The 17,472-nt window shown below is 34.5% G+C and overlaps 1 protein-coding gene across 2 annotated transcripts in view; it reads left to right on the top strand.

Annotated features, from left to right (window-relative positions):
• The window catches only part of LOC126878573 (nischarin), a 47,992-nt gene extending 30,909 nt beyond the window's left edge, over positions 1-17,083 (top strand). For both annotated transcript variants that reach the window (XM_050641365.1, XM_050641364.1), the window contains exon 5: positions 1,299-17,083. In XM_050641365.1, coding sequence (XP_050497322.1) covers positions 1,299-1,877 — 579 coding nt within the window. In that variant the 3' untranslated portion in view covers positions 1,878-17,083. The remainder of the gene's footprint in view (positions 1-1,298) is intronic.
• Positions 17,084-17,472: the final 389 nt, after the last annotated feature.

Here is a 17,472-nt window from a genome sequence, read left to right on the forward strand (position 1 = left end):
TACCTGGGATCGGTATTACAGAGTAATGGAGAAATAGATGGAGATTTCTCCCAGAGTATTTATTCTCATTAGTTTTGGACCAGATAATAGCGAAACTACAGGTTATTCCCTGGTGCTTAATGTATGCTGATGATGTCGTGTTAGTAGGAAATAGTGAAAAAGACTTAGAACAAAAACTGGAAGAGTGGAGGCAAACTCTGAAGGAAAAAGGTTTAAAACTTAGTAGGACAAAAACAGAGTATTTGGAATGTTCATTTAAAGATGGAGCTACTACAAATAAAATGGTATCTTTGGATGGTGAAATGATTGTGAAAAGCAATAGTTTTAAGTATCTAGGATCGGTATTACAGAGTAATGGAGAAATAGATGGAGATGCATGCAGTAGAATTAGGGCTGGATGGATGAAGTGGAAAGAAGCGAGTGGTGTGTTGTGTGACAGAAAAATTCCAATGAAGCTGAAGGGAAAATTCTATAAAACAGCCATAAGACCGGCTATGATGTACGGAACTGAATGTTGGGCAGTGAAGAAGAAAGAGTAACAACGAATGCATGTGGCAGAAATGAGAATGCTTAAATGGATGAGTGGAGTGACAAAGAAGGATACAATTAGAAATGAGTATATTAGGGGAAGTCTAGGTGAGGCACCAATTGATGCCAAAATGAGAGAGAGCATAGGTTAAGATGGTTTGGTCATGTTCAACGTCGAGACGTTAATCACCCAATACAAAGAATAGCTGAAGTGCAGATTCCTGGAAGGAGTAGGAGAGGAAGACCAAAGAAGACCTGGGGGGAGACGATAAGGCAGGACATGTTGGTAAAGGGGATTGACATTGATATGATCCAAGATAGAATTGTGTGGAGAAATGCAATTAGGGAAGCCGACCCCGCATAGGGATAAGGCAAAGAGAATGATGATGATGAATGTATTATGTTTTCCATCTTCTGCGCTATTTTGCCGGTTATTAGCGCGCTCATCACTGTATTTCAAACACATACATAAAGTGTACACAAATAAAAAAACAGGTGAGGCGTCGCGCGCCGTGTTGTATACAAACGAGTTTCAGCTCTGGTAGGTAACGTTATAAATACAAGCTATATCTTCGCCGGTATGTCGAATTTCTTAATTACATTTTATGACAGTATTTCTGTGAGACTAAGGATTGTTTATATGTACGTAAAAAAATCGATTTTTTGAAAATTTAGAAATTAAAAGTTCCCTTAAAAACCGCCAAATTTTCTTCCTATATACAATTTGGAACAAGTTCCTAACTTTACATTTACACATCATTATTTTTTAGAAATGGAGTGTTTTGGAAGAATTAGATTTGAACAAAAACAATATAACAGAAATAGACTCCACCATCAGATTGGCTCAAAAGTTAGAGACATTAAATTTAAACGACAATAAGATCTCCACTTTAAACAACCTTTCTCATTTACCCAATTTGTCTTGTTTAAGTTTATCCAATAACCTAATAACACTATGCACAGATTTGCACACAAAAGTAGGCAACCTTCGAATGTTAAACCTATCACAAAATAATATTTATACTTGTCAGGGATTTAGTAAACTGTATTCTTTAGAAACGCTTGATTTAAGTAGCAATAAGATAGTCAATATAGAGGATATACAGTTTCTTGGAGATTTGCCGTGTTTAGAAAATTTGATATTAACAGGAAACAATGTTGCCACAACTATTGATTATCGGGCTAAGGTTTTGGAATATTTCGGAGATCGTGCAAAGCATATATGTTTGGACAATGAGAAGCCGATTCAGGCTGAGCTAGACAAGGTTTCTATATTAAGAGCTCTAAGAATTGTTAAGGAGGGAAAGACTCCTGATTTAAAGACAAATTTTACTTTTGAGTTATATTAAAGATATATATTTAAAGGAGACCGCACACATCTTATGGAAAATTTAATGTCATTCAAATGCAATAAAATTTACATGTATAGATTCGTCTCGGAATTACAACCATTTCATATCATTGCGCCAACTCTGAATTTTGATTAATAATGGCGTAAATTGATATAAATAAATGTTTATGTTCAAATGAGTATGTACGTCAGTTAGAGAGAAATCGGAAATCTTTCTGCAGGTATTAAGGCAGAGCTTACTCTTATCTGTAGATAATAAAGTAAATATAATTTGGTCAGTCGTACCAAAGTAATCTGCTTAGCTCACGCTGGGTTAAGCTGTTTTCAATGGCAATTAGACTACTTAATAGTATTTATAAATGACAGTTTAATAGATTTCAAAAATGTGATTTCCATAAAGTTTAATTACAATTTACGCCATTATTAATCAAAATTCGGAGTTAGCGCAATGCTATGAAATTATTGTATTTTCGAGACGAATCCATTCAAGTAAATTTTATTTCATTTGAGCGACATTATATTTTCCATAAGATGTGTGCAGTGTCCTTTTTAATAAATTATTCAATGTATATTGGTAATAAATGTTATATTGTATTCCGTCAAATGATGTATATTATATACTATAATATATTTATTCTTATTGCCTTTTCTGATATATTTTTAACTATCTACTCTGTGAATAAAGGTAGGTCTGCAAAAAATCCATTTATTTTTATATATAAAAATATATTATGTAGTAGATTTTTCTCTTTGATGTGGATTTGTCAATCAGTACCTGACAGGATAAAACTACAGTGCTGCAAATTTTGTGTGTAGTGGGATATTACAATGTCTACACAAATTTTTATTAAGGAATGTACAGTTTGTCAAATATATAGTGATACTTGCCCGTATACACAGAGTGTTTCATTAATAATTGTCCATATAGTAACTAGAGAAACCTTAGCACAAAATACGAAGATTTAACCTAAAACACTTAAATAAAATGTGGTTCCTTACTGAGTTACAGGATGTTTTATCTAAAAATTTAAAAACTATTTTTGCTCAGCATTTTAAAACTATTGGACGTATCGTTTTCATACTTGGCAGGAAATAGGTACTGTACAAGCTACTAAATTATGTTAAACAAACGTTTCTGGCTATTACCAGAGGCGTACGACGGGGGAAACTGACCCTTTCCAAATTCTACGCCACTGGCGGAATTGCTATTTTAGTTCAATTTTTGGATTCTCCAATACTTTTTATCAAAATAATATACTCTTCATTCGTAACGATAAAGTCATTAGTTTTCGAGATCTTTGAAGTTAAAAATGAAACGACACGGTTATTTTGATTAATGTATTGTGTCGTTTCATTTTTAATTTCAAATATCTCGAAAACTAATCATTTTATCGTTACGAATGAAGAGTATATTATTTACATAAAAAGTATTTGAAAATTAAAAAATTACACTAAAATAGCAATTTTGCCAGTGGCGTAGAATTTGGGAAGGGCCAACCAGCCACTATCCCTGTCGTACGCCTCTGGTAGTAGCTAGAAACGTTTATTTATCTTAATTTAGTAGGGTGTACAGTATAGTACACTTTATGCCAAGTATGATAAGGATATGCCAAATAGTTTTAAAGTACTGGGTACGAATAATTTTTAAATTTTAATCATATGAATCACATCATAAATTAATCAAAATAACTGTGCCATTTCATATTTAACTTCAAATATCTTAAAAACTAATGACTTCATCGTTACCAATGAAGAGTATATTATTTACGTAGAAAGTATTGGATAATCTAAAAATGGCACTAAAATAGTAATTCCTCCAGTTTCGTAGAATTTGAGAAGGGTAAACCATTCACCATCCCCTGTTGTACGCCCCTGGTAGTAGCTAGAAACGTTTGTTTATCATAATTTAGTAGTCGCACTTTCTGCCAAGTATAAAAAGGATACGTCGAATAGTTTTAAAATGCTGAGCAAAAATAGTTTTTAAATTTTTAGATAAAACACCCTGTAACTCAGTAAGGAACCATATTTTATTTAAGTGTTTTAGGTTAAATCATTGTATTTTGTGCTAAGGATTCTCCAGTTACTATATGGACAATTACACTGGTAAACACACAGTTTGCTGCCGGAAATTTTTTTACTGTTTCTAGGTAATTTGGGTCTGCTGAATCCAAAAATGCCACCAGATTTGCTCCATCAGATCGTTTTCAGAAAATACGACAACAGATCACATTTCTAACATATAGGGTAATTTAACTAACTATTTAACTACCTACATATATGTAGTGCTGCTACCCATGAAATAAACTAAATACGAATAAAAAGTAAGATATTTATTGTACAATAATGTACTTACAAAAATCATCACACATATCTGCAAAAAAAACTTAACTTTTCATCTAATCTAACCGGCAGCGTCGCAACAAAAATGTGTTATTCGGCTTCACCTAAAAACTTCCTTTCATATGAGTTTCTTGCAAAGGCTTTAAAGGAACGGTCCCTTTGAAGACTCCAGCAGTAATCCGCCATCATGTGATAGCCCCATCTCCCTGATACCCCTCTTCAACCTTTTTGATATCTTGGTGGAAGCGTTCCCCTTGTTCCTCACTAGGGCCACCAAGATTTTCTGGGAAACGGTCTAAGTGGCTGTGGAGGTAATGAATTTTAATACTCATATGACAACCGTGTTTGTTAAAATTGTTGAGCATTTCTTCCACTCTAATGCCCAATTGGTTTACTTCCATATTTGTTGCCAATATGTAGAAGGACACTTTAAATTTCGTTTGATACTGTCGATAACAAGACGCCAGTGATCTGGTGTATACTCTGATACACCCATTTTTTCTAACAGTCCTTTAATATTGTTATAAAAAACCATATCATCTTGCTGAGAAAAAAAGGCAAAAGATCTTTTATCTCTATTACGGTAGTATGCTCAGGACGTGTTGAATCCCCTTCAAAATCACTGTCGTCTTCCTCAAATCTATTAGTCTACAATTCGTCAGATAACGTTTCGGCATTATCCTCTGGTAACATTGGTAGACTGCTAAATATTGGAATGGGTATCTTCTCAAGCTGATGTGGAATCTTATTGCTGAATCCGTGTTAGGATATGTTCACGTATGTCGATTGTTACGATTAATGCCCTTTATATTCACAAGACAGAAATAGCAATCGTCAAAATGATTTTTTGGTTCCCTCCGTACCATTGGAAAACCAAATTTAAACATTTTCGTTGTCCTTTCGTTCACTGTCGCAAGTTTTCAAGACAAGTTTTGCGCACTACATGTGGAGTTCAGGATTTATCTTGATCTAATAAATGAACACCAAAATAGGCCCTTTTGTTCATTTGGCCATTTGTCTTAGAATTTGTTAAGTTTGTTTATAAACATATTGCAATTATAGTGGTAGAATATACAGAAATGTAAGAATATTTAAGTATTTGATAAGCATGTTATATCTCGAAAACTAGAGCTGATACAAAGAAAATGTTTGTATTTTTGGAATCATCACAGATGAATTAACTAAAATCAGTTAATTTTTATTCGGCAGCAAGACAAAAAAAAATTTTTGTTGGGCTGTGTTATTAATGAAACACCCTGTATTATTAGGCTCCACCTGCGATGCGTAGTCAACAGTAACATAATTCACCGAATGCGTTCCCACTTATTTCTCTACGCAAGTGGACAAAATCGCCAAGTGCCACTGTATATTTGACAAGCTCTAACTCATTCATCTCCAATTTTAGTTTATATTTTGCGGTTAATGGTCTAACTATACTTCATCGTGTCTTCAATGTTTTACTCATAAGCACTTGTTTCTTGTTTTATTAGAATTGTTAAGAATTATATAAATAATTACATTAAATATCCGTTTAAAGTGTGGCAACTCAAAGCCAGTATTTTAAATAATTAGATCTTTGAATGTTTTTCGAATAACATTGTTTAATGAATATTGAATATAGTGTAAAATAGATGAGACGTATGAATATATGTCTATACATTACATTAGTCCAGAGAAATACCATGTTCCCGTAACCAGACCAAGTTGTGACAGTTTTTTTGAGTGTTATGAACCTCGATAACCCAAACCTTTATGTGTGGGTTCGGTTGACTTCTTCTTTCTTCTATATTTTTAGACAAAAGTTCTTAAAATGGTGCTTTTTTGGCCTAATATTGTTAATAAGGTATAAAGTCTACCGAATCCGCTGCAGGAAACATAGGTTTTGTTTATCCAGGTCCATAAAACTCAAGGTCAGATACATAGGCGTAACCAGAATGAATAAGGGGGGTACAACTACCTGAAAGGGGGGAGTTACAACTACTGGAAGGCCTCTAAGGGCTATGGTGTCAAGCGCATAGAGCTCAAAGTACATCCCAATGGGGGGGGGGTTATAACCCCCAAACCCCCCCCCCCTGGTTACGCCTATGGTCAGATACCTGGCCTGGTCACAGTCACGAACAATGTACTTTTTACATTATTTCTCTGGACTACATATTGTTATATTTCTCTTTTATATAAGTAATTTATTTTTATATATTTTATATTTATATTTTGTTACCACAGGACGACAAACCTAAGAACCATAAAATTACTTTTGAATACGAATCTAGGCTCTAGATTGCCTTATTGGCTAAGGCTTCTGAGAAATCCTAACCTAAAAGTGGAAAAGCTGTTTTTGGACATGAAACCCCCAAAATTTATGAATTTGAGTTGTGGTAGTTTGGGGTGTGTGGACTTGTCATGAGATTGTCTGGAAGAAAAAATTATAGTAGGTACAATGCTACATAACCTCAAAAACGGCCAAAAACAGCCATTTTGCAATTTTGGGACCAGTACCAAATTACCAGAGCTAATTTGGTACTTTGAAGCTCAGATTTGGATTCAGCGCAGAAAAAAACCTTTTGAAAAGAATATTCTGTAGGTATATGTTGGTTCTCTATTGGTCAAATTTTATCGACCTGTGTAAATTGTTGTTTCAAGTTTATATTTGTAAATTGTAAATCGCTGTAGGTACTAATAGACCAAGAGGCAGCGCTGAAAAATCTATTTGAATTTACTAAAGCTAGATTTTTCACAGTTGATTACTGTGAGTGTGTAGAGAAACATACTGCGGTCTGTCAAGCGAAACTTAGAACAGGGGTTACTGAGAGGGTATCAAAGTTGCTTTCCTACGAAGGTAATTAAATCCATTTACTAAGGCTGAAAATCAGTACACACATTCTAAATTAAATATAAATAAAAGTTATTATTTTTGATGGGTCTCATTACTAAGAGGGTATGAAAGTTGTTTTCCTACGAAGGTAATTAAATCCATTTACTAAGGCTGAAAATCAGTACACAGTGAGATATAATTAGTACGTTCTTTAACGGTAAAATATTGCAAAACCTCTAAATTTTAAAGAACCGCTTGGATTGACATGAAATTTGGCATAAACATAGCTAATAAGTCAAAGAAAAATATTGTGCCGATGTGTGCTTTTGCCCTGGGGGTGAGTTTCACCCCTTCTCGGGGGTGAAAAGGTATATGTCCAAAATAATTGGGAATTCGATAAAATGACTAATTCTAAGCAACTTTTGTTCTATACAGTTTTTTCACCAAGTCAATACTTTTCGAGTTATTTGCGAGTTAATTGGTTCATTTTTAAACAAAATAACCACGGTTTTAGACGGTTTTTCGCAAATCACTCAAAAAGTATGTATTTTGCCGAAAAAAATATTCTTAATGAAAATATAGTTTATAAAAAAATGAAAAAAATGGTGCATATATTAAGTCAGTAGACCCAGTACAAGCAAAGTTGTAGCTAATGAAAAGTAGGTTCTTATTCGTCAAATTCCAAATCGAATATTTCATCGAGGAATAACCAAAAAACGGAACACTTTTCGGGGAACACTCATTTCAACTTTTTTAAAGTGTTTAAAAAAGGTTTATTTTTATTTTTTAAAAAAACTTCTAACCTTAAAAGTAAGTGAGTTATGCTCAAAATATTGTTGGTACCTTTTATTTTTTGGTAAAAAGAATCGCGAAAAGCACCCCCTAATTATCATATCAAATAAAATTAATCGTTACCGCTTCACAAGTTACTTTACATATTTATTCTTTATACGATCTGTAAGTCTCAGCGGTTCAAAGGGCTTATTCTTGAAAAGGCTAGTTAAAATGGCTTGAACGAGTCACTAATCCCGAGTGTATGCAAAATTTGAACAGCCATAGCATAATCGATTTTTGTCTAACAAGTAAACAAAAAGTCCAAAATAGTCAGAAAAGCAAAACGTACATTTTATTACTTTTTGAGATTTTTGGTATTAGTAATAATTTTTAAGTTATTTTGAAAAAGAGCATTCCTTTCTAAATTAAAAATTTTAAAATTTTTATTTTAAAACCATTTTTTTCCAAAAATAAGCACGTTGAATCGATGAAACTTACAGATCATATAGACACTATATAAATAAAGCAACATGTGAAGCGGTAACGCTTAATTCTATTTAAGTTGTTAATTAGGGGGTGATCTTCCCGATTTTTTATGCCAAATCAAAACGGACCAACTGTATTTTGAGCGTAACTTGCTCACATTTGATGCCAGAATATTTTTTTTATAAAAAAGGACATAAAGATTTGTAAACTCTTTAAAAAAGTTGTAATGAGTTTTTTCCAAAAAGTGCTTCATTTTTTGGTTATTTTACGTTGAAATATATTTATTTGAAGTTTGGCAAATATGAACCTATTTTTCTTTAGCTATAACTCTGCTTCTACTAGGTATAGAGACTTCATGTATACACCATTTTTTTCACTTTTTTACAACCTATACTTTTGCTAACAAAGGTTTTTTTTCCATAAAATACTTACTTTTTGAATTATTTACGAAAAATTGTCTAAAAACGTGTTCGTTTTGTTTTGAAAAATGAACATATTCACTCGCAAATAACTCGAAAAGTATTAACTTGGTGAAAAAACTATAGAGAATAAAAGTTGCTTAGAATTAGGCATTTTATCGAATTTCGGACTTATTTTGAACGTATGTTTTTCACTACCGAGAAGGGGTGAAACTCATCCCCAGGGCAAAAGCACACATCGGCACAATATCACTTTTTTTCTTTGACATGTTGGCTATACGTATGCCAAATTTTATGTCAATCCAAACGGTTCTTTAAAATTTACAGCATCATCATCATAGTCATTAACATCTTAGTAGATGTGTTGTGGTTCATAATTGGGCTTCAGCAGCTCGGACAGTTTGATTGATAATATTTCTCCACTGGTCGCGGTCATCAGTTACATGTATTGCCTCAGTATACTGTTTGTTGAGAAGCTTTTTAGTAATGTCCGCCCATCGCTGTGGAGATCTTCCGCGTTGGCGTTGAGTCTGAGGCCTTCCTTGTACCACCAACCGCTCCATTTTGTGATCACTCCGATGGATATGACCAAAGAACTTTAAAATTCTAGAGTAAACGGTACTGGAGAGACGCTGATCCGGTTTAATTTCATCCAGAACCGAGACATTTGTACGGCGAGCCGTCCATGGAATTCGAAGCAGGCGTCTCCATGTCCACATTTCAAAGGCGTCTATACGTCGTCTGTCTGATTCTTTGACTGTCCATGTCTCGCATGCATAGTAAAATATGGAAAAGACCAGAGTTGAAACGAGTCTCTTTTTGTTTGTCATAGTAATGTGACGATCACGCCAGACCCCGTTTAGTTCACTCATTGCTGCTCTTGCTAGTTGAATGCGTCTTCTAATTTCGGGTTCACAACTGCCTGTGTTGTTAACTAGAGCTCCAAGATATATCATAGATGAGACTACCTCGCATCCCGCAATAGTTTGGGTTTCAGGAAACTGTTATTGGCGATCAATAACCATGATTTTGGTTTTGTTGTAGTTAACCATGAGTCCAAATTTAGCACTTTCTTCCTCGAGTTTTTTTAATAATTCAATAATTTCTTCTGGAGTAGAGGTTAGAAGTGTAGTGTCGTCTGCGAAACGCAAGTTAGATATCTTAACACCACCTAGGTTTACTCCTCCCTCCCAACCATCCAAGACTCTGCGCATTATGAACTCCGAATAGATGTTAAATAATAAGGGAGATAAAACGCATCCTTGGCGTACTCCCTTCTCCAAAGTGCATTTGTCAGACAGGTATCCGTCCATTCGAATATATGCCAGGTTATCTTGGTACAGTTTGCTAATAAGGTGAGTCAAGTGTTTAGGTACACCCATTGTCGTCAATATGTTCCATAGTTTGTCCCATCTAACATTATCAAAGGCCTTTGTATAATCGACGAAACATATAAATATCGGGATCCGGTATTCTCTGGCTTTTTCTATGATGTTTCTTACATTAAGGATTTGTTCTCTAGTACCTCTGCCCTTTACAAATCCAGCCTGCTCAGGTGCTATTTGCCAACTTATGAAGTTTTCTAGACGCCGTTGCAGTATGTAGAGGATCACCTTACTGGCGTGTGATATTAGGGCTAATAGCCTGTAGTTGTTACAATTATTTGTTGAACCTTTCTTATGAAGAGGTATGATTATGGTCTTTCTCCAATCCTCAGGCCAAACGCCTGTGTGTCATATTTCATTACACAATCGATGTAATATTTTCACTCCACATTCCGGAAGGTGCTTCAAGACGTCTGCAGTAATTAGATCATATCCTGCTGCTTTGTTTAACTTAAGTCTTTTTAAAGCGAATTCCACCTCGGAAAAAAGTATGTCAGGTTCAGATTCAAAACTAGTGTGGTGTGTCTCTGTTGAAGGAGAATGGAAAGTGGAGGTCTGACAGTCAGGTACAAACGGGGTGTCCGCTGGCATCTGGTCCGTATTGGCGTATAAAGACTTACAATACGCCCTCCAAACATCAATAACCTTGTCCAAATCCGTCTGTACATTACCTTCATCATCTTTGATAGACCAAGATTTCTGTTTGAATTTACGTGTGAGTAGTCTGACTTTATCAAAGAGTTCTTTGGTGTTATTTGTGTCGGCATGTAGTTGAATTTCTCTGCAGATTTTCTCTATATGCTTGTTTTTGTCTCGTCTACAAGCAACCTGAATAGCTCTAGATAGCTGTCGGTACTGGGAATTCCTGAGAGGGTTCTCGATTCCAGCAATTTTAAGTTTTCTACGTTCTTCAACGAGGTCAAAAGTATCTGCAGACATCCACACTTTTTTTGGTCCGGTTGAGACGGCATTAGACTGTGCCTCGCAGTCAGCCAAGGTCTGTATCAAGGTATTTTTAAAAGATAACCAAATCTTTTCGGAATCATGAGTGGCGATAGTTGGTAAAATATTTTCGAATCTTTCATTACATTGGCTTTTAAATTGTTGTGTATCTTTTATTTTTGATATCCTCTTGTTTCGGATCCTAGCACATGCCTTGAATTTTTGCTTTAGCGTTGCAAAAAGAAGTTGGTGGTCAGAGCCGCAGTCAGCGCTAGGTCGTGTTTTACATTGGCTAATAGATGTTTTCCAGCGATGTTTAATCATTATGTAATCGATTTGATTTCGGTGTCGTCCGCCAGGTGAGATCCAAGTGTACAATCTTCTGGGGTGGTGCTTATACATAGAGTTCATTATTGTCAAGTCATTGTCAACGCAGAACTGGATAAGGCGGTCTCCCCTTGAATTACGTTCACCTATTCCATATCTACCCACAATATTTCGTATATGTTCGTCATCCACAGTAACACCGATTTTTGAGTTTAAATCACCCATGATGATAGCGATTTCTTTATTTGGGATATTTTGCAGATATGATTCCAGTTCGTTGAAAAAAGATTCAGTTGTATCATCATCAGCAGTTGAGGTAGGCGCATATACCTGAATCAAATGGACGATAGAGGGAGATCCATTTAGTTTTAAGGAAATTATACGATCACTGATAGCTTGATATCCCAGTATATAAGGAGAAAGAGATTTTGAAACCCAAAAGCCAACACCATTGATACTTTTGTTAGTGTTGCCTGAAAAGCACATGAAATGTCCCAAATTAGTTATGTAGTGCCCCTCGTTACGGAAGTGAAGTTCAGAGAGCCCGGCCACAGAGATATTGGTTCGTTCCAGTTCCTTCTCCAGAATAGCTTGTTTACCCGGTTGTAAAAGACCACGGACATTCCATGTAGCTATGTTGTATGGTTTGCGGTTATTAAGTTTTTGTTTTTCACCAGTAGCACATTTCGCATGTAAAGCCTGATGAGTCACGTCTACATGCCCGGTAACTGATTTCACACATTCCTCCCCGGACGAGAAGATGCGCCGGGTGCCATCCGGATCGCGAAGCTCATCATCCGAGGCCTCGCAGCTATTGCTCATATCATGAACTTTCGTGGGTGAAATAAAGGGGTGGTTTCCCGTTGCCTTCCCCTTTGGTTGGGAGTGCTAATAAGGAAATTGGTTTAAACAGGGTTAGTAGGAAAGGACAATGGTATCTACTGTTTGGACTTAGTAGATATACCAAGGCTCGCGTTTGCAGGGTCGCATACCTGAAGTAGGACTATCACCTATTGGGTTTATAGACGAGTCTCTACCCGCTACCCTGAGGAAATTAGGAGTGTGTGAATGGGGAGAGGCGCAAGTTACGCAGTTTGTGTGTAGGGTGCGCGACATGTATATGCCACACCCCCCGCGCAAAAAGGGCCTCTTCCACTCAAACACGGTCAAGAGGACTCATCCGACACTCGGGGTGTGGCTGAGATAGGTTCTTGGTAAATAAATGGGTATGGGACGAGATGGAATGTTGACGAGAATGAAAATTTACAGCAAAAACCGTCAAATAATGTATAAATATTTTTCCAAAATTAGGCATTTTAAATATGTCAAACTCCTTGAGTGTATTGATAATATAAATATAAAAGGAACTACAGAAAGGTGAAGACCAATTTTGAATTAGGAAGGTAGTTAGGGGGTTGTTTTCACTGATTTTTTCGTAGAGAAAAGCAGGTACCGACATTTTTTTGATTATAAGTCGCTTAATTTTTATGCTAGAAACTTTTTATTATTTTTTTTGAAAGGTCTAATTGTATACTTGAAAACAGATTATTTAAGTTTTTATTTAAGTTATTAAAAAATGCAAATTTTTCCCATTATTTGGCTTTTGAATATTTCAAATTATGCATTTGACGAAAAAAGCTAACCTTTAACATGCCGTATCTCGGTTTGTATTGGTCTTAAAGATATTATTGGTAAAGAATTTGGTTTGTGTTACTAAAAGATACAATTTTGTTATCTACAGTTTTTTTGATTAAATGCATATTTTTCGAGGTATTCTCAAAAAACCCTATAAAAAGTCGATTTTTTCGTCGAAAAACTGTTATTTTCAAGTGCGAATAACTCGAAAAATATTAGTTTTACGAAGAATATGTAAAAAACTTTTTTCTTAGAATCACTTTTTCCACCGAATTACATGGTTAAAATGTAATAAAAAATTCCCACCCCCCGAGATCGGGTGGCAACCACCCCCAAGGTTTTAGCGTATGATAGCGGCATGTAATAGAAAATGATCCTTGGACTATTCCCTATTTTCTGTGAAAATTTCAAGTAAATCAATGCTGGACGAAAAAATTGCGAGCCAAAATACTTCATTTCCTCAATCGACTATTGGGGCCGACCGACCGGCTCTGTCCCGTCATACAGCTGACCGACTATAATAACTTATATTTATATTTAATTTAGAATGTGTGTACTGATTTTCAGCCTTAGTAAATGGATTTAATTACCTTCGTAGGAAAGCAACTTTGATACCCTCTCAGTAACCCCTGTTCCACGTATCGCTTGACCGACCGCAGTATGTTTCTCTACACACTCACTGTAATCAACTGTGAAAAATCTAGCTTTAGTTAATTCAAATAGATTTTTCAGCGCTGCCTCTCCGTCTATAATATAAGCTGTAAGTTAAAAGTAATTTATTTTGTAAAAATATGAATCGTATTTTGTTAAACATATCTTTGTATTTATATACAGCTTTAACAGTTTTATCTTTCAATATTTTATGAAGTGTTCTATAAAATTCCTCGTTTGTTATATTGGACACCACTACAGTAACTTTCTTTGACTAGTCAAAAAGTCTACTAGTCTTCTAGTCTTTTCAGTGAAATAGACTCTCATTTCCTTCATTGAAAGAATTGCTGTAAATATTATTTTGCATATGACTATTATTCTTAGTATTATTGTCGCCTTCTTGATATAAAATTATCAATTTGAGACTGCTTTTGCACTTTTTGAATGTGATAGATATCTTTAAATATTGTTGGGATTGATCCACTTATGCAATAAAATCAGCTCAAATTACACTGGGGTGCAAAATTAACCGGACACCTTAAAAATAGGTCATTTTTGATGTCTCGAATTTCCTAAACCTGTTGTCCGATTTAAGTGATTTTTTAATATATTACAGCCTTATTCTTTAACAATATCGCTATAATAGTATTGTTGCTAAACAGTTAAATTTTCATTGTATATCGGGTGTACCAATCAAACTGTGTTTTTTTCTCAAAGTTCGCATCACCCTGTGGAATTTCTAGCATTTATAAAATACTGAAATTAAAATCCGACTATAGCTTCATGTTTTCTCAACATTTTGTTTGTTGATTCATTCGCTTACATTGCACCAAAAAAAGTTCGGTACTTTAACAACTCGCCATGTATTTCATCAATACAGGGTGTTTTTAAATAGGTATGGCAAACTTTAGGGGATAATTCTGCATGAAAAAATAATGACAAATTGCTTTATAAACGGTATGTCTGCAAATGCTTCGTTTTCGAGATAGGGGATGTTGAAATTTTTCTTACAAACTGACGATTTATTTATTGCTTTAAAACAGGTTGAGATATGCAAATGAAATTTGGTGGGTTTTAACACGTAGTTATTGCATATTTTTTGACATACAATTAAGAATTTAATATTCACCATTGGCGCACGTACGGGTAATATGAACCTTCATATTACCCGTATGCGCACCACTGGTGAAAATTAAATTCCGACTTGTATGGCAAAAAATGTGCAATAACTACGTGTTAAAACCCATCAAATTTCATTTGCATATCTCAACCGGTTTTAAAGCAATAAATAAATGGTCAGTTTGTAAGAAAAATTTCAACACCCTCTATCTCAGAAACGAAGCATTTGCGGACATAGGTTTATAAAGCAAACTGTCATTATTTTTTCATGTAGAATTATCCCCTAAAGTTTGCCATACTTATTTAAAAACACCCTGTATTAATGAAACACATGGCGAGTTGTTAAAGTACCGAACTTGTTTTTTTGGTCCAATGTAAGCGAATGAATTAACAAACAAAATGTTGAGAAAACATGAGGCTATAGTTGGGTTTTATTTTGAGTATTTTATAAATGCTAGAATATTCCACAGGGTGATGCGAACTTTGAGAAAAAAACACAGCTTTATTGGTACACCCGGTATACAATGAAAATTTACCTGTTTAGCAACAATATTATTACAGCGATATTGCTAAAGGATAAGGCTATAATATATTAAAAAATTACTTAAAGCGGACAACAGGTTTAGGAAATTCGAGACATCAAAAATGACCCATTTTTAAGGTGTCCGGTTAATTTTGCACCCCAGTGTATAATTTTTTTCTCAATTAAGTAGTATATTTTTAGTGTATTTTATTTTTAGTATATAATTAGTAATAATTTCTATATTGACAACCTGTACACTAGGGGCCGTCCATTAATCACGTGATGTTTTTTTGGCATTTTTTAACCCCCCTCCCCTTGGTGATACATTGTGAGGTTTAAAACCCCCTGTATCACGTGACATTTCGGTGATTTTTTTATTGCCCCCCTTTAGATACTCGCGTGATTAATGGACAGCCCCCTAAACATTGATTAAACTATACAATAATTTTAGATATACAGGGTGTCCAGAAACTCTACCGACAAACGAAGACAGGAGATTCCTCAGATAATTTTAAGACAATTTAACCCAATTCACCTAGTCCGAAAATGCTTCCCATGGGAGCTAGAGCTCTTTGAAGATGGCGCCATGTAATTAGTTTTTCTTAAATACCTCCAGAACGCTTCCATTTAGAAAAACGAAAATTTGTATACATATTTACTTTCCAGAAGTGAGTCGATTCCATCCATTGCAAATTTCTAGTACCGGTCATAGGCGCCCGTTTTGGGTAGGGAAACGGTTATTTTATCGCATAACCTTTTTGTCTTTAACTTTTAAGCATTTATGATACTGGATTATTAAATTGTGAGGTATTCTAGTACTAAAAGATACTCTTACTTTAAGTCGGTAGGACACACCGTTTTCTAGAAAAATCGATTTGAAAGTTTTTGGTTTTGGGAATTTGAAAAAAAAAGTTGAAAAAAATTAAAAAAAAAACGATGTATTTTACCAACTTAAAGCAAGAGTAACTTTTAGTACTCGAATATCTCATAATTGAATAATCTAGTGTCGAAAATACTTAAAAATTAAAGATAATAAAGTTATGCTATAAAATGACTGTTGACCTACCCAAAACGGACGTCTATGACCGGAACTAGAAATTCGTCATTAGTGAAATCGATTAATCTCTGGAATATAAATAAATGTACCAGTTTTCACCTTTCAAAATAATTTTTTTTGAATCTTCTTTTTTGAAATTCAAAGAACGAAAAATTTTCAAATCGATTTTTCTAGAAAACGGTGTATCCTATCGACTTAAAGTAAGAGTACCTTTTAGTACTAGAATACCTCACAATTTAATAATTCAGAGTCAAAAATGCTCAAAAATTAAAGACAAAAAAGTTAGGCGATAAAATAACCGTTGCCCTACCCAAAAAGGACGCCTATGACCGGTACTTGAAATTCGTAATGGATGGAATCGATTCATTTGTGGAAAGTAAATATGTACACCAATTTTCATTTTTCTAAATAGAAGCGTTCTGGAGGTATTTAAGAAAAACTAATTACATGACGCCATCTTCAAAGAGCTCTAGCTTCCCTAGGAAGCATTTTCGGACTAGGTGAATTGGGTTAAATTGTCCTAAAATTATCTGAGGAATCTCCTGTCTTCGTTTGTCGGTAGAGTTTCTGGACACCCTGTATATATTGAATATTTTAAATAATATTCAATATTCATTGTAAAGAGAACAATGAATTGTTTTTAACTGTTTTATAATAGCTGTATTTGCATTATATTGAAAATAATCTTGTTGTATTTTATCAGTTGTATGAAATATAATAAATTTCTACACAAATGAAGGTAGTTTTACTTTTCTACGTAACCTATACACCTAGCACCAGATGGAGCTAGTGACAGATAAATTATAACAACAAAATCCATCTGGGTGGACAGTGGCGTGCTGGAACTTTTCAAGCGGCCCGGTGATTTTATAGAAAAGCGGCCTCCCATCCTCATTTTACCTTCTATTATCAGGATGTTTTATTCGTTATTTAAAAAAACAAAAATATAAATTATTTTTAAATCAAACAAAACTTCGAATTCAATGATTTTTTTAATTTGCTATATTTTTTCATTTAAGAATAACAATCTTACAAATAATAAATGACATGTATGACAATATTGTATGCAGAAACCATAATTTCCTGAATAAATATAATATGAATTTGATGAAATTAAGATAAA

The sequence above is a fragment of the Diabrotica virgifera genome, chromosome 10 (assembly GCF_917563875.1).
Source record: "Diabrotica virgifera virgifera chromosome 10, PGI_DIABVI_V3a".
Lineage (NCBI taxonomy): Eukaryota > Metazoa > Arthropoda > Insecta > Coleoptera > Chrysomelidae > Diabrotica > Diabrotica virgifera.